Source organism: Bison bison, unplaced genomic scaffold, assembly GCF_000754665.1.
Source record: "Bison bison bison isolate TAMUID 2011002044 unplaced genomic scaffold, Bison_UMD1.0 scf7180017864331, whole genome shotgun sequence".
Classification (NCBI taxonomy): Eukaryota; Metazoa; Chordata; class Mammalia; order Artiodactyla; family Bovidae; genus Bison; species Bison bison.
Window position 1 is genome coordinate 3,448,875 of NW_011494903.1, and position 27,246 is coordinate 3,476,120.

A 27,246-nucleotide genomic window follows, 5' to 3' on the forward strand; every position below is an offset into this window, starting at 1 on the left:
GGTGAAGAATACTGTTGGTAGCTTGATAGGGATTGCGTTGAATCTATAAATTGCTTTGGGTAGTATACTCATTTTCACTATATTGATTCTTCCAATCCATGAACATGGTATATTTCTCCATCTATTAGTGTCCTCTTTGATTTCTTTCACCAGTGTTTTATAGTTTTTTATATATAGGTCTTTAGTTTCTTTAGGTAGATATATTCCTAAGTATTTTATTCTTTCCGTTGCAATGGTGAATGGAATTGTTTCCTTAATTTCTCTCTCTGTTTTCTCATTATTAGTGTATAGGAATGCAAGGGATTTCTGTGTGTTGATTTTATATCCTGCAACTTTACTATAGTCATTGATTATTTCTAGTAATTTTCTGGTGGAATCTTTAGGGTTTTCTATGTAGAGGATCATGTCATCTGCAAATAGTGAGAGTTTTACTTCTTCTCCTACAGCTCAACTCCAGAAAAATAAATGACCCAATCAAAAAATGGGCCAAAGAACTAAATAGACATTTCTCCAAAGAAGACATACAGATGGCTAACAAACACATGAAAAGATGCTCAACATCACTCATTATCAGAGAAATGCAAATCAAAACCACTATGAGGTACCATTTCACACCAGTCAGAATGGCTGCGATCCAAAAGTCTACAAATAATAAGTGCTGGAGAGGGTGTGGAGAAAAGGGAACCCTCTTACACTGTTGGTGGGAATGCAAACTAGTACAGCCACTATGGAGAACAGTGTGGAGATTCCTTAAAAAACTGGAAATAGAACTGCCTTATGATCCAGCAATCGCACTGCTGGGCATACACACTGAGGAAACCAGAAGGGAAAGAGACACGTGTACCCCAATGTTCATCGCAGCACTGTTTATAATAGCCAGGACATGGAAGCAACCTAGATGTCCATCAGCAGATGAATGGATAAGAAAGCTGTGGTACATATACACAATGGAGTATTACTCAGCCATTAAAAAGAATACATTTGAATCAGTTCTAATGAGGTGGATGAAACTGGAGCCTATTATACAGAGTGAAGTAAGCCAGAAGGAAAAACAGAAATACAGTATACTAACGCATATATATGGAATTTAGAAAGATAGTAACAATAACCTGGTGTACGAGACAGCAAAAGAGACACTGATGTATAGAACAGTCTTATGGACTCTGTGGGAGAGGGAGTGGGTGGGAAGATTTGGGAGAGTGACATTGAAACATGTAGAATATCATGTAAGAAACGAGTTGCCAGTCCAGGTTCGATGCGCGATACTGGATGCTTGGGGCTGGTGCACTGGGACGACCCAGACGGATGGTGTGGGGAGGGAGGAGGGAGGAGGGTTCAGGATGGGGAACACATGTATGCCTGTGGCAGATTCATTCTGATATTTGGCAAAACTAATACAATTATGCAAAGTTTAAAAATAAAATAAAATTTAAAAAAAAATAAAAAAAAATAAAGGAAAAAAAAAAAGATGTCGGTTTGTAAATGCATTTTACGATCTGTCCATGTGGAAATACCATACAGTTCATCCTCAGAGGGCAACAGCTATGTCTGTAACTGTTTCTAGTCAGTGCAATTCTTTTACTAATTCTGAGTTTCTGCCTCTATAAGAATTACCCACAGACCTTTTTCCTCCATATTACAGTCCCCCATGATCCCTCCCAGAGTCTCTGAAAATGCGAACCACTGGAGTTGTCTGTTGGGTTTTTGTTTTCAACACATCTCAGCCATTTAACAGTCATGGGCTTCTCGCTTGAATATACAATTGATAAATATACTCTTGGCCAAAACGGTAGGCCCCAAGTTACGAAATGACTCTCCTTTGATTGGACTTTGGCACCCAGGAAGCCCAATTCTAAAGAAATCCTGAGCAAAAGCAAACAATAATTGTTCCCCAGTCCTTTGCAAATTAGTGTCTTCCAGGAACTGTCTGGGCATTCCACTCCGGGAGCTAGCTCGCTAGTGCAAATGTCTGCCGGCCAGAGGTTCGCCTTTGCAATATGCATTCTAGAAATAAGTCTCCTGAGAGCGGGGCCCACTCCCAGGTGAGTCACTTTTCTCTCTGTCTCTGGAATTTCCCTGCGGGCTTTGCCATTTCAGAGTCTGCTTCTATAGCAGCGAAGTAGGTAAAATTTTTCACTCACATTAAGGTATGGAACCAGAGAATCTAAACTTTGAAAAAGAAAGAGAAAAAGCTCAGGTATGTCTTTCAGAGTTTTTCCAGGAAACCTGCTGCCATTTCCAGGGATTTCTTTTAAACAAGGTATTTAAATGTTAAGGCTGAGATATTCTTCAAATACTGGACTTAAGAAACAAAGCTGGTTTTTACTAGGATATAATAAACCTGGGTTTATCAGTTTCTAGGGGGCTTCCCTGGTGGCTCAGCGGTAAAGAATCCGCCTGCAAAGCAGGAAATGCAGGTTTGATCCCTTGGTTGGGAAAATCCCCTGGAGGAGGGCATAGCAACCCACTCCAGTATCCTTGCCTGGAGAATTCCATGGACAGAGGAGCCTGGTGGTCTAGTCCACTGGGTCGCAAATGACTACCACATATGCACACATCAGTATCTAGGGTCTGAGAAGTTTAAGCAAATAAATCTCTCCCTCACTCTGCCTCCATGTCTGCTGCTGCTGCTGCTAAGTCGCTTCAGTTGTGTCCGACTCTGTGCGGCCCCGTAGACGGCAGCCCACCAGGCTCTCCCATCCCTGGGATTCTCCAGGCAAGAATATTGGAGTGGGTTGTTGTTTCTTTCTCCAATGCATGAAAGTGAAAAGAGAAAGGGAAGTCGCTCAGTCGTGTCCGACTCTTAGCCACCCCATGGACTGCAGCCCACCAGGCTCCTCCATCCATGGGATTTTCCAGGCAAGAGTACTGGAGTAGGGTGCCATTGCCTTCTCTGGCCTCCATGTCTAACACTCTCAATAATTGGCTACATCCTGCCTTTGCCTCCACACCAGGCAGAGGTTGGCCAATTTCCTTCTCTTCCTTGACATCCCAAGAGGTATCCAGAGGCATACATTTTGTCCTTAGGTTTAGGGGAGTGTTTTCTTCCATTCAGGAAGAATCACCATGGTGCAGACCTGTAAGCCAGGCTTCCAGCAAAGACACTTCTCTTCTTTTGCTCTGATCCTAATTGGGAACAGGAAGCCCGTTCCAAGCCAATCCAGAAAATAAACCAACCGAACAAGATGTGCTTATTGACCATCTATGTTGTAATTCAGAATGGTTAGAGAACACACAGTCCTGTGTCATCTGATACAGCATGATCCCACCTGGTGACAGTATTAAAATATCCCACCCTTTGACAATACAGCCTGGGGAAATCAACTACACTGTCCCTCTGCCCGATGTGACTGTGACCTGTATTCAATTTCCCTTCAGTCATATGGCTCAGTGGTGGTGTTCAGACGCTCAGTCATGTCCAACTTTTTGCCACCCCATGAACTATATAGCTCACCAGACTCCTCTATCCATAGGATTCTCCAGGCAAGGATACTGGAATGGGTTGCCAGTTCCTTCTCCAGGGGATCTTCCTGACCCTGGAGGGAATGAACTCAGGTCCCCTGCATTGGCAAGTGGATTCTTTACCACTGAGTCACCTGGGAAGCCCATTTGACTCTCAGGTTCACCAATCTGGGTGCTGGTGCCCATCTCAAGCACATCACTGCCTGTCTCCCAGCTGCCGTGGAGACTACAATTCTGTTTGGGGCCCATCAGACATGTGGAGCTTGCTCACACGGCTGCATCTTCCAGGAGGGGACACACAGACATGCTACACAGACCAGCCCATGCTTGGGGGGAATGCTTCACCAGGCTTTCCTTTATCCCATCACTACCTCTTCTCATATTATCTAAGAAGCATTATTTGCATTTACTAGACATCAGGTACAAAGGGGTTTGAGGAAGCCAGTTACTGAAAGTTGTTTTAGCCCTCTTGTACTTACCCTGACCCTTTCTTAAGTTAAAAAATAATTTAAACAACCCACATTCTTAGATCATGACTCCTACTGATCAAGAATGAGAGGCCTTTGGGAAGGCTTCCATGGCTTTGAAGTTTGGATCCCGTAGGTTCTGGTCATGCCCTGCAGTTTCAGAGAGGACCAGAGAGGACCAGAAAAGTCCCTTGGCTGCCCCCCAGCTCTAAGCAGCTGCACTGGCTGGGGTTGGGCTGCAGTGACTCTCATTGCCATGCCCTCAGGAGGCTGGTAAGGCTGCCCCGTTCCGAACACTGTGCTCAGCCCTTTGATACAGGGTTGAAGTCAAACAGAGTGTTCAGACAAGTCATGGAGTGAGACACATAGTTCAGCCAAATAAATGTGTTTGCAAACAATTTTAAAATACAAATTTGATCAGAACAGAGAAGTCCTCTGGAGCCAGACTTTTCAAGCTCAAATTGAGGTGCCATTATTTACTTACTAACAATATAACTCTGGGCAACCTTTCTGAACTGTTACTCAACCTCTCCGTACCTTGGTTCCTTCATCTGTAAGATGGGGTGTGTGTGTGTGTGTGCACGTGTGCGCGTGCACACACGTGTGTGTGTGTGCTTAGTTGTTCAGTCATGTCTGACTCTGCAACCACATGGATTTTAACCCACCAGGATCCTCTGTCCATGGGGATTTCCCAGGCAAGAATATTGGAGTAGGTTGCCATGCTCTCCTCCAGAGGATCTTCCTGACCCAGGGACCGAACTCACATCTCTTATGTCTTTTGCATTGGCAGGCAGGTTCTTTACCACTAGCACCACCTGGGAAGCCCCAGTGAAAATAGTGGTTCTTATCTAAGAAGGTTCGATGTAGACATTAAATCTCTATTCCTGTAATTGACTTACAGTATCTGTGCCCAGCATGCTATAAGAACTCAATAATTGTGAAGTGTTCCTTCAAGTAATAACCTTGGTATTCCTTTCACTTTGATATGCTTTCTGGTTTAGGAGAGGAAGGGAGGGACTTACCGCCAGTCTTCAGGGGAGAGACACTGCAGACACTTTATCTGAAGCGATTGCTATTGCAACTGGTGAACCATTGGGGATTTTCAGTGATCATTTGTTTGCAAACACAATCGTGCCTATGAGACCAGCTCATGGCACATCATCTCTTGTGAATCCCAAGGTAGACTAGAAATATTAAAAAAAGCAAAACAACAAAAAACATCATACAAGTAGAACAACAGCTCATACTGTAAGTTCCAGAGCCAGGCAGCTTGAGTTTGGGGTTTACAGTTTACTAGCTATGTGACCCTCGGCAAATTCCTTAACTTCTCTAAACCTGTTCCTAGCACCTGCATAAGGGAAACGCCAACGTGACCTGCTGGGAGAAAGCCGAGATAACAAATGCAACGTGCCCAGCAAAGTGACCAGCGGGCAGAGTACAATTCTGTTTGGGCCCCATCAGACATGTGGAGCTTGCTCACACGGCTGCATCTTCCAGGAGGGGACACACAGACATGCTACACAGACCAGCCTGTGCTTGGGGGGAATGCTTCACCAGGCTTTCCTTTATCCCATCACTACCTCTTCTCATATTATCTAAGAAGCATTATTTGCATTTACTAGACATCAGGTACAAAGGGGTTTGAGGAAGCCAGAGTATGGCTATTGTTAGTTTCTTCCTTTTCGTTTGTAAATACCAAAACGTGTACATGGTTCAAAGATCAAAAAAATAGCAAATAAACACTGAGAAGTGTTGACTTGTCATGAGGTTTGTGTTACATATAAAGTACTTAGAACACACCCTGCCTCACCTCACACTTTCCCAACAGGGACCCACCTTTTCAGCTTCCCGTGTGTCCTGCCAGTATGTCTTTATGTGGATTAAAGCATAGAGCCAACTATAATCCTACTCTCTCCCTTTCTTTCATAAAAGGTATCATATCATATACACTATCTTGTACTTTGCTTTTCTTCTCTTACATTTTGCAATATATCCTGGAGACTTTTCTACATCAGTCGAAAGGAACTTCCTCCTCTCACAAATGATTGATTTTCCATTGTAGGTATATACAGTTCAGAGAACTTGTCTTTTATTGACCAACACTTGGGTTGTTTCCAACATTGTATTATTAATATAAGCCATGTTGCAATGAATATCCTCATTCATAGAGCATTTTGAAAATGGATAATTGTACCTGAGGATTAATTCCCAGAAGTGACATTAATATATCACTGGGTCAAAAGGTTTTGCTTCGAGATTTTGCTGAAATTGCCGCACAGTCCCACGGGTGGGTATTATTTCGCACTTCTGTCAGCCGAGTATAAAAGTGCTTGTTTCTCTGAAGCTTTGCTGTAGGCCAAGTTTTGTATTTGCAGAACTCATAGGTAAAAAATAGTGTCTTGAATAGAATTAATTTGCCTTTCTCTTCATCAGGCTATACATCTTTTCATATGTTTAAAGGCTATATGTATGGATTGTTTTGTTTTTCATTAACTGTATTCTTTGCCCATTTTTCAGTTGAGTCCCTTAGAGATTTCTATGATGACTTTATATATTAGTCGTCCTTTATTTCTGGTATGAATAATAAACATCTTTCCCAGTTTTGTCATTCACCCTTTGGCTGTATATGTGGCATGTTTCTAGTTGGCATATTTACTTTATTCTTCATTTTTCTAACAGTTAAGAAATTCTAGACTGGGAGTTAGGAATCCAGAGAGTAGCTGGGTATGGCAGTTCTGCAGATGAATTGCCTGGGATTGAATCCCAGCTCTGCCACCAAGAAGCTTCTATGTAACCTGAAAATAATTACTCATTGTTACTGTGGCTTAGTTTATTATCTTTCAAGTATGATGATACTAGCAGAAGATACCTCATAAGGCTGATGTAAAAATTAAATGAGATAATAAATATAAAACTTAGAAGAGATTTTGACATAAACTAAGCACTCACAAAAGTTAGCAATTATCATTCAATTCATTTTCATTAAACCTAGCAATCTGGAAAAATACCCAAACACTCATTAATAGAAAATTTAGGCCTGACTATTAAACTGAAAATATCTGGGGAATTCCCCTGTAGTCCAGGGGGTAGGTCTCCGTGCTTTCACTGCAGGGGATGTGGGGTTAATCACTGGTTAGGAAACTAAGATCCCATAGACCATGCAGCACAGCCAAAAAAATATATATATATATATATAAAATATCCAAAATCTCCTTGTTTGGCTGTATCCATCTGTGTTTTTAATATCCACATTTAATACAAGTTAATAGATATTTATTTATGAACTATTCTTGGCCAAGTATGGTCTTTTATTTATTCACTCATTTAATACAGGAGTTATTTTTTGACTTTGCAACATGGGCCGGGTGTTGCTTCAAGAGATATAGTGTAATACAGAGCCTGTTACTGAGGTCTCTGCCCTCAGTGGGCTTACAGTCTAGTGAGGAATATCAACAAGTAAATGGCTAGAGCAATTCAGCCAAATTCTCTGAGGCCCACAATGCTAAAGGCGACACGTTCCCTGAGCCTAACCAGTCACTTGTGCACTGGCTTCATCTGCTTCAGCCTCACTAAAAACTGCTCCTTTTTTTTTTTTTTTTTTTTAACTGCTCCTTTAATTCTACCCCCTCTTGGACATCAACAGTATCTCTCTTTGTACCAAATCGTTCCCATCAGCTTTCAGACATGTTGTAACATTTCCTTTAAATGTTGTCTCAGTCCTCAGCCTTACTCCAGACGCACCACCCACTTCTAGTCTCATGGTGAGAAATGTCACCTAACCTATATTCTCACAATTCTCAGGTTTATATCTAGGATACAGATCTATTTCCTGAGCCCAATCTCCAATTACTTAGTCAACATCTTTTCTTGAAAATATCACAAGCATCCCAAACCTAACATGTCCAGAACAGACTTACTGATTTCTCCACCCATCCCCACCCAGCCTGCACCACTGGTCACGGAGTCATGTTGTCTGTGTTGTGTGAGCTCAGTCACTCAATCATGCCCTACGCTTTGCAACCTCATGGACTAGATAGCCCACCAGGCTCCTCTGTCCATGGAATTTTCCAGGCAAGAATATTGAAGTGGGCTGCCATTTCCTACTCTAAGGGACCTTCCCAACCCAGGGATCGAACTTTCATCTCTTGTGTCTCCTGCATTGTCAAGTAGAGTCTTTACCTCTCTGCCACCAGGGAAGCCCTACTACCGAGTTACTAAGTCAAAACCTGGGAACCATATTTGATTCCTCTATTAGTGTCATTGCTACATGCAATGTAACTGCATGTCTGGTTGGTATTACCTTTAAAATATGCCTCAAATCTGCCCAATTCTCACTGTCTCTACTGTGACTACATTAGCCCAAATCACTATCCTTTCTGCCCTGCATCCACTCTCGTCCACTCTGCAATAGTCAATTACCCATCCAACAATCAGGGAAATCTTTTGAAAACGCAAATCTGAGTGTTGCTACTGTTCTCATATTCCTCTAAGGATTCCCATCAAGCTTAGGATCAAATGCAACCTCCTCGTCATAGGCAACAAGCCATGAGCTGCTCCTGCCTGTTTCTCCAGATGCATCTCACTCTCCTTTGTGGCCACTCTGCTCCATTTGCCGTACCTCCAACATGCCATCTCAGGCCCTTTGCACTTACTCCTTTAGCATAGAACACTCTTCTTCCAGACCCTCACATACCTTCTCTCTGAATTCATTCAGGTATCGAAACAAATAGCAGACCCTGTTCTCATCATTTTTTTCCTTTACTGTGTAACAAATCATTACAAAACAAGAGCTTAAAACAATACCAATTACTTCTTTGACTGGAATTCGGCATTGACGTGGCTCAGTTGAGTGGTTGTCGTGGATCTCTCATATGGATGCAGGCAAATGTGGTTGGGGCTGGGGTCATCATGACAATTTCACTCATGTTTGTCACTTGAGCTGGGAAGACCCAAGCAGCTGGGGGACTGGAGCAATTGATTCTCCTTAGGAATCTCTTGTGTATGTGTGTGTGTATGGGTGTGTGTGTGTACTTTCCACATGGTGGGCTTAGGATAGCTGGCTTCATACATATTGGTAAAAGGTTTCCAGGGCCAGTGTCTTTAGATAAACCAGCAGACCTTGCATGGGCTTCTCTAACCTAGCCTTAAAAGTCATACAGGCTCACTTCCCCTGTGTTCTACTCATCAAAGGCATTGACAAAGACACCACCAGCTTCAAAAGGGGTCACATAGATCCCATCTTGATAGTCTTAACATGAAAAAATTTGTGAACGCATTTGTAAAGCACGACCATGGACAGAGGAGCCTGGCGGGCTATAGTCCATGGGGTCACAAAGAGTCAGACATGACTGAGTGACTGAGCACACACACACCCCTTCTCTGAGAGGGTTCAGTCACCACCCTCTGCAAAAAACCCCACCTCCACCCCAGCCTATGGCACTTTTTGTCCTCTTACCCTGGTTTATTTTCCTTCACAGCTCGCATCTCAACTGACACTGCATATTGCATTTTTAGGCTACTCTTTTATTGTATCTCACCCACTGGAACATAGGCTCCATGATGGTCAAGATGTTATCTTGTGGCCCCAGTCACCAGGACAATTCCTGACCCAGAGCAGATCCTCCATAAATATTACTGAATGTTGGCTCATTGGGAGTACATGAGAGAAGCTCTTAACTAAGACTTGGGGAACCAGGAGATGATCTGAAATTTTCGAGTAGTGACCACAGCCGTTATATTTTTTCTTCGTCCTGATGAACCACAGGAACTAAACAAGCTGGAGGATCCATGGGTTAAGAATGCAATCCTGTGTTAGTTTATATTTCTTCACTCAAAGGAGCCACACTGTCTTATTTATTGACAAAAGGATTCCTTGCTACAGCAGGCGTTTTCTTGCCTGGGCCCACCACAAAGTGTCCTGGGTGTGAACTACTCTCCTGAGGTTTTCATTTTCTGAAGCTGGAAACCTCTCTTCATGGCAGGGAGATGCGACCAGGTGTACCTCAGTGGCTCTTCATTTACTGCATTTCTGGTCCAGATTTAGACCCCCTGCCAAGTTGATGTACATCTCTTTGATCTAGGAAATGACTTTCAAGCTGAGATTGAAACACTTGGAAGTAGGCTTTACTTGATAAACACATTTCATCTAAGAATCCAGAAAGTGCATTATAAATACTTCTCCACTCAGCCTAATAGCTCAGCAGGGTGAAAGGCAGATGGTAGACTTTGTACAGACACAGTCTTTGTGCTACAAAAGATTGTCTGTCTAGTGAGTTAAAGGGTCTGAGGAGGGGGTACTGGGCACAAAAGGAGCTATCCAAGATTACTCACCTTCTTTCTTAATATTTATGGAGTGCTTTCATTTCAATAACACATTCCTCTTGCATAATCTGTTATTTCCTCCTAATAATTCCCTCAAGCCCTACCTTTATTTTGCCTCTAAATATCCAGGTATCTGGTGCAATGAAGGCAAAACATTCAGGTGTTCACACACTTTTCAGTAATTTTCAGTTTTGTTTAATTTGACAACATTTATATATTGGGTTGGCCAAAAAGTTCATTTGGGTGTGAACTTCATGGCTAACCTGAATATAAGCTTTAAAAATACATTCAGGCAAGAACTAGATTGCCTAATTGCTGACCTTTACATAGAGCTGCTATACTTTAAAAAATAAATATATCCTTATTAACTTAATGTGTCTCTAAATGTCTAACAATCATCAGACTATTACATCCATAAACTGTGGAATAAGCTATGATTCTTTAGATTATTTCAAAGAGGATTTGAGTTGGGGAGAAAAGATAGCATAAGAGAGGAAGCGAAAGTGTAGCTTTGGCTCAGTGGCAAAGAATACACTTGCCAATGCAGGAGACCAGGGTTCGATCCCTGGGTGGGAAAAATCCTCTGGAGAAGAAAATGGCAACCCACTCCAGTATTCTTGCCTGGAGAATTTCACAGACAGAGGAGCCTGGGGAGCTATAGTTCATGGGGTCACAAAAGAGCTGGACATGACTTAGCAATTAAATAGCAGCAAGAAAGAGTGGCGAGACAGAAATTCTTAACCCAGTTTTGCTACTAACTGTCAAACTTTGAATAAGCAGAATAATTTTCTGTTTTTAGGTTCCTGTCTGTAAAATATAACGATAACACCTGTAGAATTTACCCTCAGTGGTAAAATAAAGGTTTTTTGAGAAAATAAGCTTTGGAAATGGTCTAGAAAAAGTAGTGGAAAACATAAGACACTACTTAATCAAAAAACTTTTATTGAGTGTTTTGGACTGAATTGTGTCCCTCTAAAATTTATATGTTGACATTCTAACTCCCAGTACCTCAGAATGTGACAGTATTGGGGGGTCGTTAGGGCAGGCCCTAATCCATTATAATTGGTGTCCTTATAAGAAGAGTGACTGTGATCACACAAAGGTACCAAGGAAAGATCAAATGAAGACACAGGAAGAAGACCTTCACCTACAAAGCAAGGAGAGAGGCCTCAGAAGAATTCAACACTGCAGACACCTATACATTTCTGAGGTTTAAGCCTGTGTACTTTGTTATGGCAGTCCTAGCAAATGAAAAAATATGCTGAGCCTGACATTTAGAGGGGTGTAAGTCCTTCTGAGGCAAGAGTGGGATCTGTGAAGAACTACCCATGGGACCAGGTTGGATCATTCAGAGGATGAATTGAAATCATGGTCTAGGAGGGCAATAAAAGATCAAACGCAAAGATCTGGTGCTCTGTTCTAAGTCCAAAGTGTGAGTCAATTAGTGTGCACATTGTTAATGCGGGGCTACTATTAATGTGAAGGGTTTTAGAGAAACTTCTATAATCAATGCCAGTATCACGGGAGCAGGGTCATAGTCACTGATGTGTGACATCATTAACAGTCTTTCTGGTTGGTCCCCAGTACTGACTGCACTCTAGGCTTGCCAAACAAAGGACTGTAGGTCCTCTACAGTATTTGCAGTGAGTTTTACCTTCCATTCATAATCCCCAAGTCTGTACCACACTCTCTGAACTAGTTATTCACTGAAGCTGGTCTCAATGGCAGGTGAGAAAGATTAAGGCGTCATGTTGTTCAGTCTCCCAGTTGTGTCCAACTTTTTGTGCCCCGTGGATTGCAGCACACCAGGCCTCCCTGTCCCTCACCATCCCCTGAAGTTTGCCCAAGTTTGTGTCCATTTTATCTGTGATGCCGTCCAGCCATCTCATCCTCTGATGCCCTCTTTTCCTTCTGCCCTCAATCTTTCCCAGCATCAGGGAGTTTTCCAATGAGTCAGCTGTTCACATCAGATGACCAAAATACTGGAGCTGCAGCTTCAGCATCAGCCCTTCCAACAAGTATTCAGGGTTGATTTCCCTTAAGATTGACTTGTTGGGTCTCCTTTTTGTTCAAGGGACTTTCAGGAGTCTTCTCCAGCACCGAAGTTTGAAGGCATCAATTCTTTGGCACTCTGTCTTCTTTACAGTACAGCTCTCACACTGTACATAACCACTGGGAAGACCATAGCCTTGACTATATGGACCTTTGTCAGCAGAATAATGTCTCTGCTTTTCAACACACTATCTAGGTTTGTCATAGCTTTCCTGTCAAGAAGCAATAGCCTTTGATTTCATGGCTCCAGTCACCATCTGCAGTGATTTTAGAGCCCAAGAGGAGGAAATTTGTCACAACTTCCCCCTTCTCGCCTTCTATTTGCCATGAAGTAATAGGGATGGATGCCATGATCTTAGTTTTTTCGATATTTAGTTTTAAGCTGACTCTTTCACTCTCTTCCTTCACCCTCATCAAGAGGCTCTTTAGTTCCTCTTCGCTTTCTGCCATTAGAGTGGTACCATCCACGTATCTGAGACTGTTGATGTTTCTCCCGCCTATCTTGTTTCCAGCTTGTAACTCATCCAGCCTGGCATTTCTCATGATGTGCTCAACATATAGGTTAAACAAACAGGGCGACAGCAGACAGCCCTGTTGTACTCCCTTTCACAATCTTGAACCAATCAGTCGTTCCACACAGGGTTCTAACTGTTGCTTCTTGACCCACACACAGGTTTCTCAGGAGACAGGTGAGATAGTCTGGTATTCCCATCTCTTTAAGAGCTTTCCACCATTTGTTATGATCCACACAGTCAAAAACTTTAGCATAGTGGATGAAAAAGAGGTGGATGTTTTTCTGAAATTCCCTTGCTTTCTCTATGATCCAGCAAATGTTGGCAACTTGATCTCTGGTTCCTCTGCCTTTTCTAAACCCAGTTTGGACATCTGGAAGTTCTTGATTCACATAATGCTGAAGCCTAGCATGCCAGATTTTAAGCAAGACCTTACTAGCATGGAAGATGAGTGCAATTGTCTAATTGCAGTTAGAACTTTCTTTAGTAATACCCTTCTTGGGAATTGGGATGAGGATTGACCTTTTCCAGTACTGTGGCCATTGCTGGGTCTTCCAGATTTGCTGACATATTGGGTGCATAATGTGTCATACCACTGGTATATTTAGGGTGTTATTTCTAAAACCAAGGAATTAATCTCTTTGGGGAAGACACTGAAACAAAATGCTAACATGATATTATAAGTGATAAATACAAAAAAGACAGGAACAAATAATCCAGTTGAATGCAGCAGGCCTAACTAATACTAGAAAAGCTAGATTTGTAGATTACGAAGATCCGTAAGTACATTAGTAGGTAAAGCCTAGAGTGATTCCTAAAACCAGTGATAAACCAATGCAGTGACTCAGGTCAGTGGTGATCTCAAGCTTGGGTTATGCAATGTAATGGACACCCCCTTACACCCCAGATTTTATAGATATCCTCCAGATAGTGCCAAGCTGTTTTTCTCAACTTCATGTGAATGTGAGAATAATCTGGGATACTTTTAAAAAACATTGGTGCCTGAAGCCCATCCTTAGAAAGCTTGATTTAATTAGTGTGGAATGGGGGATTATAACTTTACAATCCCTATTCTCACTATTGGAGGATTATGATATGTAATCAGTAGTGAGACCTTCCTGTTTCTCTAGGTCATAAAGGTGCATCCACCATTGCCTCTTGATTAGGGCTGGTCAGTTCCAGACGAGGATTTAGTTTAATGGAAAAGTTCTCGAAGAGAATTTTTCAGCCACATGATCTTAAATAGATGTAAATATTCAAACTTCCATGAAATCAGGTTCTTTAAGGAGTTTTGGCAGCTTGTCTTAAATGTTTTTAACCTGTACTTTTAGAAGACTGAAGTTTATCAAGTGTCCTGATTTTCTGAATGATATAGGCAAAGGTCAGACTTACAAAAATGGTATCTTCAGTCATGAAGGTTGCTGAATGATAAGCAAGTCTTGTAAGAATATAATATAAGTGGTTCACCAGATCAGAGCCTAAAGAAACACAGACCTGAGTCTGTCCTAGACCAAAGATCAAGAACTTTCTTCTTCTTCATGTACTTATTCATTTATTCATTCATAAAACATTTGCTGAGTACCTATTATGTTCCAGACACTTGATATGCAAGCTGAGCAAGATTGAGAATTTCCTTAGCTCACTGATGTTTTTATCTAGGACATAAGTTCTGTTAGTTGGAAGATCATGGTTTCTATTTTTGGTTGTTTTGCATACCATTGTATCCTTAAAGCCTAGAAAACAGTTGACAATAAATATTTGATGAATGAATAAAAAAGTGAATATATAAATTGATTAAATGAAATATGTCATTGCAGAGGCACTTATGATATAGGGAAGAATAAGATGCTATAAGAATATGTACATGCAAAAGTAAATTACATGAAGGGTTAGGGGAAGTTCTCTAAGGAAAAAAATCTATGTTGAAAATAAGATCAGTCTGGTGAATAGGAAACAGTAGATTTAAAAGCCTAAGATGGGAGAAAATGTGCTTATCTTGGGCCTTTCAAGTTCAGTGTAGCTAGAGGGAAAAGTGGAGTTGAAGAATTAGAAAGAAGATGGGCCATGTAGAGTGCTCTAAACCACATGTCTTAGTTTCCTATTACAATTATAGCAAGTGAACACATATTAGTGGCCTAAAACAACACAGATTTATTATCTTACAGTTGTATAGGTCAGACGTCTGAATCGGGTCTCACTGGGCTAAAATCAAGGCTCTGGTGGGGCTAGAATCCTCTCTAGAGGCTCTAGGGGAGAATCTATTTCCCTGCGTCTTCCAGCTTCCAGGGGCTGCCTGCATTCCTTGGTGAAACTCCTATCTTCAGACCCAGCAACAGTGGGTGGAGTCCTTCTTCATGCTTTGAATTTTTCCTGCCACTCATACTGCTTATCCCTCTGAACCACTCTTCTGCTTTTAAGACTCACATGATTGGAATGGGCTCATCCAGATTAAATACAGAATAATCTCCTCTTAATCACATGCTCAGAGTATCTTTGTGAAGTAACATAGTCACTGATTCTGGGGATTAAGACACAGATGTCTTTGGGGGTTGTTACTCTGCCTACTGTATCATGTCAAGAAATTCAGACTTTATTTTCAAAACAGAGAGAAACTACTAAAGAATTTCAGTAAGGGAATGAATGATCAGCTTTGCATTTTAAACATTTCTCTCCGGATGATTTCTGGAAACCAGATTAGAAAGAAATTGTTGTCATCTAGGAGAGATAAAATGTTTTTGTAGACCAGAGAAATGTCTGGAAAAGATGAAGGGTAGAAGGATTTGAGAGTCATTTAGAGTGATAAAGAAAATGTTTTAGTGGTTGATTCTATTTGGGGGATGAGGTTCGATAACACAAATACCACTCTAGTCTCTGGTTAGGGTGATTGTATAAATGAAGGCACTGTTTACCAAGGCAATAAATACAGGAGGAACAACCTTGAGAGAAGGGGTACTAGGTTTGTTTGGAGAAACATTAAGTTCATGGAATCTTCCATGTAACTCAGATGGTAAAGAATCTGCTTTCAATGAAGGAGACCTGGGTTGGATCCCTGGGTAGGGAAGATCATCTGGAGAAGGGAATGGCAATACACTCCAGTATTCTTGCCTGGAGAATCCCATGGACAGAGGAGCCTGGTGGGCTACAGTCCGTGGGGTCGCAAAATGTTGAACACATAGAAAACATACACTCTTAAGTTCACGAGCCATGAAGACATTCACACGTAGATGTCCAATTAGGGGTTATATCCAAGGGTTTAAAATTCAGAAGAGATTTCTGGGCTGCAGACTTATCTCTGGGTGTCCTTAACATATACAAGGACACCAAAACCTTGGAGAAAATGTAGAGAGAAAAAGAAATCCAAGGATGGCAACTTGAGAACAAACAGCATTTCTGAGACTGTCAAAAGACAAGGAACCTGCCCAGGAGAGTAGGAGCAAAGGACAGAGCGGAAAGAAGCAATGAAAGGGGCCTGGTGTCATTCAGTCCAAGGAAAGAGACTATCTTAAACAGCAAGAGTGGTCAACCTCATTGATGGCTGTGACGTGGTCAGTGAGGTAAGGACTGAAGGGGACCAAGGGAGAAGGCCTCTTGGAGTCACTGTTGACTTTGGCAAGAGCAATGACCTTAGGACAGGGGAGTTGAGCTGTGATTGGGTGGTAAGGAACAAAACACCAGAGTGCAAACTACGTTTTCCAGAAAGCGGGCCTAAAAATGATGAGAGAATTTGGGAAGTGGTTAAAAGGAGGAACTGAGACGTATTATTATTTTGGAACAGAGAGAAACAAAAATATATCTCTAGGAATTCCTTAAAGTGTCATTGTGAAGACCGGGGGGAAGTGGGGGCAGCTGGAAGGAAAAGTAAAGTTCAGAAAGAGTGTTCTATTTGTTCATTCACTTGTTTATGTTCATGTCAAGGACTTGAATACATTCTACTACAAATGGAAAGGAGCTGGTAGTGAAGGAGAATTTTTAATGGAAGAAATACTCAGTTAACAAGGGTTCAAAGAGATGCTGACAACTAGAGCTTTGGAGGAGGGATTGGCCTTACCATCCCTCCAAAATAAAAATTAAAAGCTGCATTATGAAAAGGACAGGTGCCACTTCAGGAAAACGGGGCAGGAAGTTTATAGGGTTATTGTTTCATACCTTCTGTTCTTGGTTTTCTTTCGGCCATTGAATAAGATAGCAATTCAAGGTGGTGTTTCAACCGGAAGAGCCTGGAATGGAGAACCAAGACAGAAAGAAAAGTTCAAAGTCAGAAAAGCACAGCTAGGGGTGCGAGGAAAGGTTAAAAGTGCCAAAAAGTATACATTGAAATTCAAAAAGGATGAGGAATGAGTCCTGATGTGGAGTGTGATGCTGTAAGTTCAGGACATACAAATCACAGGGGTGGGGAAGCTTGATTTATGAAGTGCTTGCCACAGGAATGGCTGAGTGGACTGGCTTAAATTTGCAAGGAAATAGGACAACTTGAAATTTTGCCAGACTCTCTGAGGGGCACAGAGTGAAAGATTGTTCCTAGCTTCAGTGAGTCTGTACACTTTTTGAAAAAATAAGACTAATCAGTGAGAAATTCCTGAGTTGGATGACTTACTAGTTTTCTTCAACTTAGGCCGAAGGTTAAATTATAATGCAATAGAAGAATTAAACAAAAAAGTTGAGTTGAAAATAAAATACAACTTGTGATCAAGTGTCAAATGAGAGGTGGAGTAAAAGAATAAGTACTGAGGTTCAAAAGAGAGAAAGAAGTAAATAAATTAATCTGGTTTGTGAAGACTTCTTGGAAACAAGCACACGTAATGGTCATTATTAACGGATATGTTTTATTATCGTAGCTACGACCCGGCAGAAAGACAAGGCACACCATTGCCCATAGACTGCAGGATGAGCTCCTGGAGTGAGTGGTCGAAATGTGACCCTTGCCTCAAACAAATGGTAAGTATTCTTTTCCATTCCCCACGGGTGTCCCCAGATGGCAACTGTATTGCCAGGAAAATGACAAAGAGATAGGAGCCTCACCTCCCCACCCCACCACCACCAACTGTGTTCTGAACTCAGAATGAAAGGAAAATATCTAAATGGATTAGGCTAACCTTACTGGGAAACCTGAATGCTGCCCAGTTGGCTGAACAAATGTCATGAGGAACCATATTCTATACAAGAGCCTGCCAACCTCACCACATGAGGTGTTCCTCCAAGTGAGGTCAGGGACTACGTTTCAGGCTTCCATCCTAAAACCTTTGACTCAACCAGAGGTTGGAGGTTTGCAGTGGTGTGGATCCAGTTTTAGATCAGAAGCCCTTTTTGGCCTTAGAAACGGCTAACATTTCCGCTGTTTCTGTGCAGTTTCGTTCAAGGAGCATTGAGATCTTTGGACAATTTAATGGGCGAAAGTGTGTGGACGCCGTGGGAGACCGACAGCAGTGTGTACCCACAGAGGCCTGCGAAGACCCCGAGGAGGGCTGTGGCAACGATTTCCAGTGCGGTACAGGTAATCCTCCTGTGGCTGGTGAGGGCTTCTGCGTGCCTTTATAAGCGAAAAGAAGGAAATGTGCTTCCTGACCCTCATACTTCCAAGTGTGGATACAAAAAAATCCAAATATAATGTGTGATCACTCCTCTCTAACTTTAAAGGATGTTTGATAACTTCAGAAAGAAAGAAAATTTGGCGTGAGATACACAGTGTCTTTCTGTCTTTCCTGATTTTGATTGCAGGCAGATGCATAAAGAATCGACTTCTGTGTAATGAAGACAATGACTGCGGAGACTATTCAGATGAGGATAACTGTGAACAGGATCCTCGTCCCCCTTGCCGCAACCGAGTGGTGGAAGAGTCAGAGCTGGCACGGACGGCAGGATTTGGGTCTGTACTCCACTTGTATACTTGCAGATGAGGATGAGTGAAAATGATCCCCACCTCTCTTGCCATACTGGAGTGGTACATGATTGAGCTAGTACAAAGAGTGGACTCTGGCTCTGTATTCTGTCTGAATTATATTTGAGCTTGAAAGAAGTTAAGTGCTGAATCAGCATCTCAAGATAATTTGGACAAACTGCCTGGCTTCAGTAGGTGTCTACGGAATAGATTAGACTATCAGGATAATAGGTGATTACTTATGAGGTCAATAGGAGAGGAGATCCCTTGGTTATCAACCTCTAGAAGATGATAGCAAGATTGAAATGGCACATTAACTTTTGAAGTTGAATTGCCAGTGTTAGGTCTGGTAATTCGATTCAAATATTTGAATGCCCAGGAAGACTGGAAAAGTTCTGTTGGAACTTGTCTTGGATCTCTACCTGGGTGTAAGTTCTCAGGGCATCCCAGCATTCTGGAGTTTGCCCAAGAGGTAATGATCAGAGGGAGCAGTTCTGATGCCATGTGGGGCTGGTGCTGAGACTCTGCTTCTCATTACAGAGCTGAAGTCTCACTCGTTTCCCTGCAATTACTGCTTTATGTGGAATCTAAGGAAGTTTTCTCTCTGAACTGAACAAACAGACTCCAAGCAGGGCATTACTTGTGTTACGGATTCTCGTTTGATGCAGATCTACATCTGATTTTATAGGAAAAGGATACAGAAATTGTAGCCCTCTTGGCTGAAAAACAATCATTTGCAATCTAAAGGTTTCTTTTGTACATGAAGAGAAAATTCATTCTGTGATATCTGCCAGGGAGTTTCCCAATGAGGCATCCCAGAGAGCAGCCAAGACTCCTTAAATACCTCCGGCCTTACCTTGATCAGGGCTGGTGATGACATCACAGAGCTGAGCCTGCAGGACTAAGTGAGAGGGTGGGGCCCAAGCTGTGTGGAAAGTTGGCTAAGATGTGGAAAATGAGGTAGGCTCTGATAGAATCAGCCCACCAACCGTTTTAAGATCCCATTACCATGAGCAATCACCCGTAATTAGTCTTCATAAAGCTATTGTTCTCTGACAGCTTTCATTTGCATAATACTTTAAATTTTCCCAAATCTTTTTGCGAATTCCCTCTCTTAGCTATTCATAATAATCCTGTGAGATAGTTAGGGGCGGCGTTATATTCACTTTATAGATAAGAACTAAGTAAAATCAACAAGGCCTTTTGGCATATTAGTTGCTGCTGCTGCTAAGTCGCTTCAGTCGTGTCTGACTCTGTGCGACCCCATAGACGGCAGCCCACCAGGCTCCCCCGTCCCTGGGATTCTCCAAGCAAGAATACCGGAGTGGGCTGCCATTTCCTTTCCAGTGCATGAAAGTGAAAAGTGAAAGTGAAGTCGCTCAGTCGTGCCCGACTCTTAGCGACCCACAGACTTCACCCCACCAGGCTCCTCTGTCCATGGGATTTTCCAGGCAAGAGTACTGGAGTGGGGTGCCATTGCCTTCTCCAATATTAGTTGCTAGCAGAACTAAAACCCAAGTTTCCCTGACAGATAGAAAACTATGTGTTTTTTTTTTCACCATGTAACCTAACCCTCTTTCTTCCCACATTCCCCTCACTACCCACATCATTCCTCCCACATCACTACAAAGCCCATAAGTCAACTCCCTAACTTCAAAGCATAACTAATCTTAGAAAATGAAACTCCTTAAGTAGTTATTTATTACCCAAATATTTGAATTAAGACTGTAGAGAGTAGTATAAATCAGTAATTAATATTTAACAATCGATTTCAAAATAGCATGCTTTGTTATATCAATAATGATGGTATTCTTCAATACCATTGATGTTACATATTTATGTATCAATACTATATATCTCCATTATGCTTATATGGGGCTATGGGACTATACTGAAATAGAGATAATAGGAATAAACAAACTAATCATAGCTACATGCTTATAAACTCTCCAGTTTGGAAAACCTCACCAAGTCATATCAGTCATATACAGTCAGATTCTTTTACACATGAAAGTCACAAGCACTCATAAATTAATTAAATTTATAGTTGTTTTCATTTAAAGGACTCTCATTTAAATTCTCATGCCAGGAGAATTCACTTGTATCACAAATATTGCAGCCTCTTGGTATCTGAGATTCTTCAGAAGTGTTTAAGGGAAATCCCCAACCCATCTTGCAACCATTGGAAAAAAAAAAAATTCAAACCAGCTGTAAATGATGTGCTATACACAAGGAGTTACTTCTGTGTGTGATCTAAGCATAACACCACTTCTGTGGAACGAGCCTGCTCTTCAGCTCACCTGGTAAATTGGAACTGCCTTGGGTTTTAGGTGCAGGTGTAAAAACAGCCATCTCCAAGTGCTGCCAAAGAACACATGCTTTTTATTTCCCAAGCGATGACATTCCATCCACGAGAAGTTTTCATGTTTCTTGGCAGAAAGAAAATTGGCTCGTTCTAGACTAGACTGTCTGTCTCTGTAGTGGTGGAGCCAAGTCAAAAGTTTTGAAACATTTCTTCCCTAGCAGTCCCTTAGTCTGTGGATCAGCTTCATTGTAACTTTCCAAATGGATCCAGCCAACTGGGCAATTTGCTGTTCCATAGAACAAAACCCTTCAAACTGGGATAATCTTACTGTGGGGTGCAAAAAGACTTTTCGGAGGGGGTGGCGATAGGTGAGTTTTACAATAACAGTTTCCCCAACTATTAGTTACTTAACGAATGTAACTAATAATAAATCTTAAATTCCTTACATACAGATTTTTAACTGATAAGCTTGAAGATTCAGGATCATTCATTTAGTTGTCAAATCCATTCTCCTGTCTCACCTCTTCTTTTACAATCTAACTCCCACTTCCTAAAAGAAGAGTACATCCCTCACCCATCTCATATTTCCCTATGAGATAGAAAAACCAAGAAACAATTCCAAATTTTGTACTCAGTTGTACTTAGACTCTAAGGCCTTGTAAATCAAGTGGTCTCCAATTCTTTTTACCAACAGCATTTAAAGGTCCTAATCAATTGTCAGGTAATGGACTATAAAAATAACAGTTAACTAAAGACTAGTCTGTGTTCTTTTTTTGACATAAAACTCAGAAGATCGAGTAATTGAGTGACATTGCTATGACAAAATTCCTTCTATTCTTATCTACTTATTTATGTGCATAAAGTTTCTCAGCAGTTACATCTATAAAAATGAAGAGTAGAAATGAAGTCAACACTGCTATGTTTTTTCTAGCAGTAAGTAATATTCTAACATGGGTACAGTTCAGTTCAGTTCAGTTCAGTCGCTCAGTCGTGTCCGACTCTTTGCGACCCCATGAATCACAGCACGCCAGGCCTCCCTGTCCATCACCAATTCCCAGAGTTCACTCAGACTCACGTCCATCGAGTCAGTGATGCCATCCAGCCATCTCATCCTCTGTCATCCCCTTCTCCTCCTGCCCCCAATCCCTCCCAGCATCAGAGTCTCTTCCAATGAGTCAACTCTTCGCATGAGGTGGCCAAATAGTAACTAATCAACTAATTAAAAAGAAGCCCCATTCATTTCACTGAGAGATGCTTTTCCAATAAAAATTTTATGTTTATTAAATATTGCTAAATTTTAATTTGTTTAAATGTACTACTAAAAATGGTAACTCAATCCAGAGAATTTGTTAAACACTTGGGCCTTATGGTCAAAGAATATTTAATGTTTTTAAAACTTCAATTAGTATCTTTTGAGGACATAAAAGTGTGAAAAAGTGATCAATTAAAACTTCCATGCATAAAAATCCATTACATTAGGTTAAAATTCTATAGCAGAAATGAAATAGAAATATAGATTAAAGCATAAAATGGAGTGGGGGAATATGGGAACTCTATTATCTACTTATTTTGCCATGAACCTAAAAATGCTCTAAGAAATAAAGTTTATTTTTTAAAAAAGAAGAATCAAAAGGAATACTATAAAACAACCAACTGTTAAAGAAATATAAACATTGTCATTACTTAATACCTGCTATCACTACAGAATTTATATGCCATTTGTTTTTAAAAGAAGCACAATAATTATATTTTAAAGTGTAAATATTTACAGCATGCTGGGAAACGTATCCTTTAGTTCAGTTCAGTCACTCAGTCGTGTCCGAATCTCTGTGACCCCCTGTGCTGCAGCACACCAGCTTCCCTGTCCATCACCAACTCCCAGAGCTTGCTCAAACTCATGTCCATTGAGTCAGTGATGCCATCCAGCCATCTCATCCTCTGTCGTCCCCTTCTTCTCCTGCCTTCAATCTTTCCCAGCATCAGGGTCTTTTCCAGTGAGTCAGTTCTTCACATCAGGTGGCCAAAGTATTGGAGTTTCAGCCTCAGCATCAGTCTTTCCAATGAACACCCAGGACTGATCTCCTTTAGAATGGACTGGTTGGATCTCCTTGCAGTCCAAGGGACTCTCAAGAGTCTTCTCCAACACCACAGTTCAAAAGCATCAATTCTTCGGTGCTCAGCTTTCTTTATAGTCCAACTCTTGCATCCATACGTGACCACTGGAAAAACCATAGCCTTGACCAAACAGACCTTTGTTGGCAAAGTAATGTCTCTGCTTTTTAATATGCCAACCTTTTCACTCTCCTCTTTCACTTTCATCAATTTATCCTTTGCAACTACTTAAAAGGAAATATTTTAGATGTCAAACTAAAACCACACAAGGAGGCATGATTTATTAGAGTAGACAACCAAAAAATCTGAAGACCACCACCCCAAAATATGCTATATATATTTCTACCTACAGAACATTTTTAATATTTTAAATGTACTTGGCTGCAGTAGGTCTTAGTTGCAGCACTCTGAGATCTTTAGTTGTGGCACAAGAACTCTGAGTTGCAGCATGTGAAATCTAGTTCCCTGACCAGGGTTCAAACCGGGAACCTCTGCATTGAGAGTGCAGAATCTTAGCCACTGGACCACCAGAGCAGTCCCTCCACTTACAGTATTTTGTACACCCATTCCTTCTGCCCTCCAGACCCCATCTTCAAAACTCAAATAAAATCCTGATACTCCTTCTAAAACAATTTTTACGACCCTGCCATGGAGACCTCTTCCTCTTGGGAACTTTGTACATCACTTACCTGTACTACCCATTTGGTACATGCACATTCATCCTTGGACTATTGTTTGAAATCGGTAATTGTATCTAAACCCTACCTTGAATATAATGTTAATGAAATCAAAGACTATATTAACTATCTTAATATTACCCATTGTTTATTACAAACACTACACTACTCATAGATACACAGTCACCTAGGAGTTCATCACCATTGTTGTTGTTCAGTTGCTAAATCATGTCCTACTGTTTATGAACTACATGAACTGTGTGAACTCCATGAACTTCAGCATACCAGACTTCTCTGTTCTTTACTGTCTCCTAGAGTTTGCTCAGAGTCGGACACGACTGAAGCGACTTAGCAGCAGCAGCAGAGTTTGCTCAAGTTCATGTCCATTGAGTCGGTGATTCTATCTAACCATCTCATCCCCTGCTGCCCTCTTCTTTTGTCTTCAATATTTCCCAGCATCAGGGTCTTTTCCAATGAGTTGACTCTTTGCATCATTATAAGCCAATTCAATGTCATTATTCATTAAATACAAAGAGGTACAGGGTTATTGTTAATAAGATACATGGGAGACAAGTTCATGACAGAATAAAGTACTTGAGGTCTTGTTTAAGAAACAAACACAGATCACTTATTCCCAGTATTCTATGTATTTATATCTAAACCTTAGCAATATTTTTTAAAATATTTATTGTTCACATGTCTGTGAATACAGGGATGGGTGAAAAGCTGAAGACAAAATTTAATCTCCCATCCAGCATAAGATGTTTAAGAATGTAAACTAGATATATAGAGTTTCTTTTTTCCTCTCTTCCTTGTTCAACTGACTAAGTCTACTGTTTGGCCCTTTACTAGAAATTTAGGGCCATAAGTACTTTTCATGAAAAGTACTTTTGGTGGGGCAAATAGTGAAAAGGAGTTAATTCTAACTATACAATCAGCCTTGAGAAAGATATTACTAAATCATTTCCTTAACTTGCCTTTCATTAAGTCGAGCTATAATGTTCATCTTCTTTGTAGATTCAAAGTTTATTAAGAATGTGCTGTTTATATAAAGATGTTGTTGTTAACTAACCCATTGGAAATAGGATACTTTTCCAATTATTTTTCTTGCATTAGCAATGGGTTTACTATCCAAACCCTTTGACAAATTGCTCTTGAAACCAACATCCAGATTTGTAATCCAGCTCATTGGACTCAGGGATGTGGTCCAGAGCAATAGCTTTTGCTTAGAGTTTTGCTTAGAGCATATTTATGCTTTTGTGCCAAGCTACATTATGGATATGAGAAGCAAACCTCTATTTTGGCCTCTCTGCCCTGGGGCCATTTATTCCAGATACAGTCTAGACAGCAAGGACTGTTTCACCAATTAGCACTTCACAAAGAATGAACTATTTCTTGTTCATATATTGATTTTTGGCCTACAAATCAAAGTCAATATTTTTTAGGCTAAACAAGATTCTTATTTCTGAATTAAAGTTTGCCAAATAACAATATTTTGCTAGGAGAAAAAAGGAGAACTTTTGAGAATGCCTTGCCGGATGATGACACTTTTGTGTTCCTCTTGGAAAGGGTAATAAGAGTAAAATAAGTCTGGAGGGAACAAGGTTTGTGACAAACAATGAGACAGCTGGAGGAAAATGTTTAAAGAGAATGGGGAGAGAAAGAGGCCCCAGGTTGATTCACAGATTAAAAATCATATGCATATGTTATACTCCCCCCTGAGATGCTCTGTTCTCAGATAATTTTAAGAGGTGATATTGTAGCATTGGCTTATAGTTCACCAAGGGAGGTTAGCTAAGAGTTACATCAGTGAGAATTCAACTTTAACAGCCAGATGGCCCCTTGCTTCCTACTTATTGAATTTCTTTCTTTGGGCTCAACAGTGGCCTAATTGCCTATAAGAGTTTATAAGACCTTCCTAAGGTGTACTTCCCACCCCGGACACAGAGTAGAGGTGACCAGGCCCTTGCTTCTGTCCCTGATTCTATCACACCATCACACGGGTTTTGGGGACACGGTGAGCTGAAGCTCTCCTCTCCCAGTTCCTGAGGGCTGCCTGGCATTCGCTCCAGGTATCTCCATGCCTGATGCTACTCTGTTCACTCTCAGGATCAACATCTTAGGCATGGATCCGCTCAGCACCCCTTTTGACAACCAGTACTACAATGGACTCTGTGACCGAGTTTGGGACGGCAACACCTTGACGTACTACCGCAGGCCCTGGAACGTGGCTTCGCTGACCTATGACGTAAGTCTTCTTAGAAGAAAATACACTGTTCAGCTTTAGCTGACCAATTGTTTCCATAAGTTTCATTCTAAATGATGTGAAAAATTCAGTAGAATGAAAATTCAATGTGAACATAAGATTGACTTAAAGAAGAGCTGTAGCTTGAGTCTCTTTAGATAATATACAGCAGTCTATGATCAATCCTCAGCAGCATGCAGTTAGTGGTAGAGTTTTGACAAATACCTCATCTCTGAAAAGAATCATCTAAGATTCTGATGAAACTAAAAATTAAATTAGTGCTGACTTAAGGACTGAGTACCCTGCTGCCACGCTCTTGAGGGTAAGTTTTGGCTAACCTACCAAGAACGTCTCTAGATTCATTTTCCTTCATCTCCCCTTTGTAACACCTGCTTGACTAATGTGAGTTTTGACCTCAAAACCCCCATCCTCAGTTCTAGTGAAATTATTTCCTAGAGTGATTTTTACTCTACAAAATGCCAGCTCAAGCCTACTGCCTTTCTGTAAGTCACCTAAATTCTCTAAAACAATCCACAAACTGTGCCTGCCTCCCTTCAAAGGAACAACATTTATCACTTTTAGAGATTAGTTTTTGTTTTAAACAAGATATAGTCAAGAATAATAAATAACTTACTCTGATCCAGTAACTACAATAATCTGTTTCTTTAAATGGTTCTGTTCAGTTCAGTTCAGTTCAGTCGCTCAGTCATGTCCAACTCTTTGCGACTCCATGAATCGCAGCACGCCAGGCCTCCCTGTCCCTCACCAACTCCCGGAGTTCACTGAGACTCATGTCCATCGAGTCAGTGATGCCATCCAGCCATCTCATCCTCTGTCATCCCCTTCTCCTCCTGCCCCCAATCCCTCCCAGCATCAGAGTCTTTTCCATTGAGTTAACTCTTCGCATGAGGTGGCCAAAGTACTGGAGTTTCAGCTTCAGCATCATTCCCTCCAAAGAAATCCCAGGGCTGATCTCCTTTAGAATGGACTGGTTGGATCTCCTTGCAGCCCAAGGGACTCTCAGGAGTCTTCTCCAACACCACAGTTCAAAAGCATCAATTCTCTGGCGCTCAGCCTTCTTCACAGTCCAATTCTCACATCCATACATGACCCCAGGAAAAACCATAGCCTTGACTAGACGAACCTTTGTTGGCAAGGTAATGTTTCTGCTTTTCAATATGCTATCTAGGTTGGTCATAACTTTCCTTCCAAGGAGTA

The 27,246-nt window shown here is 41.2% G+C and overlaps 1 protein-coding gene across 1 annotated transcript in view; it reads left to right on the forward strand.

The window, feature by feature from the left end:
* Positions 1 to 1,872: 1,872 nt before the first annotated feature.
* C9 (complement component 9) overlaps positions 1,873 to 27,246 on the forward strand; it is a 67,311-nt gene continuing 41,937 nt past the window's right edge. The window contains exons 1-5 of the mRNA XM_010853736.1: positions 1,873 to 2,042; positions 17,650 to 17,749; positions 18,161 to 18,305; positions 18,530 to 18,677; positions 25,893 to 26,031. Coding sequence (XP_010852038.1) covers positions 1,966 to 2,042; positions 17,650 to 17,749; positions 18,161 to 18,305; positions 18,530 to 18,677; positions 25,893 to 26,031 — 609 coding nt within the window. The 5' untranslated portion in view covers positions 1,873 to 1,965. The remainder of the gene's footprint in view (positions 2,043 to 17,649; positions 17,750 to 18,160; positions 18,306 to 18,529; positions 18,678 to 25,892; positions 26,032 to 27,246) is intronic.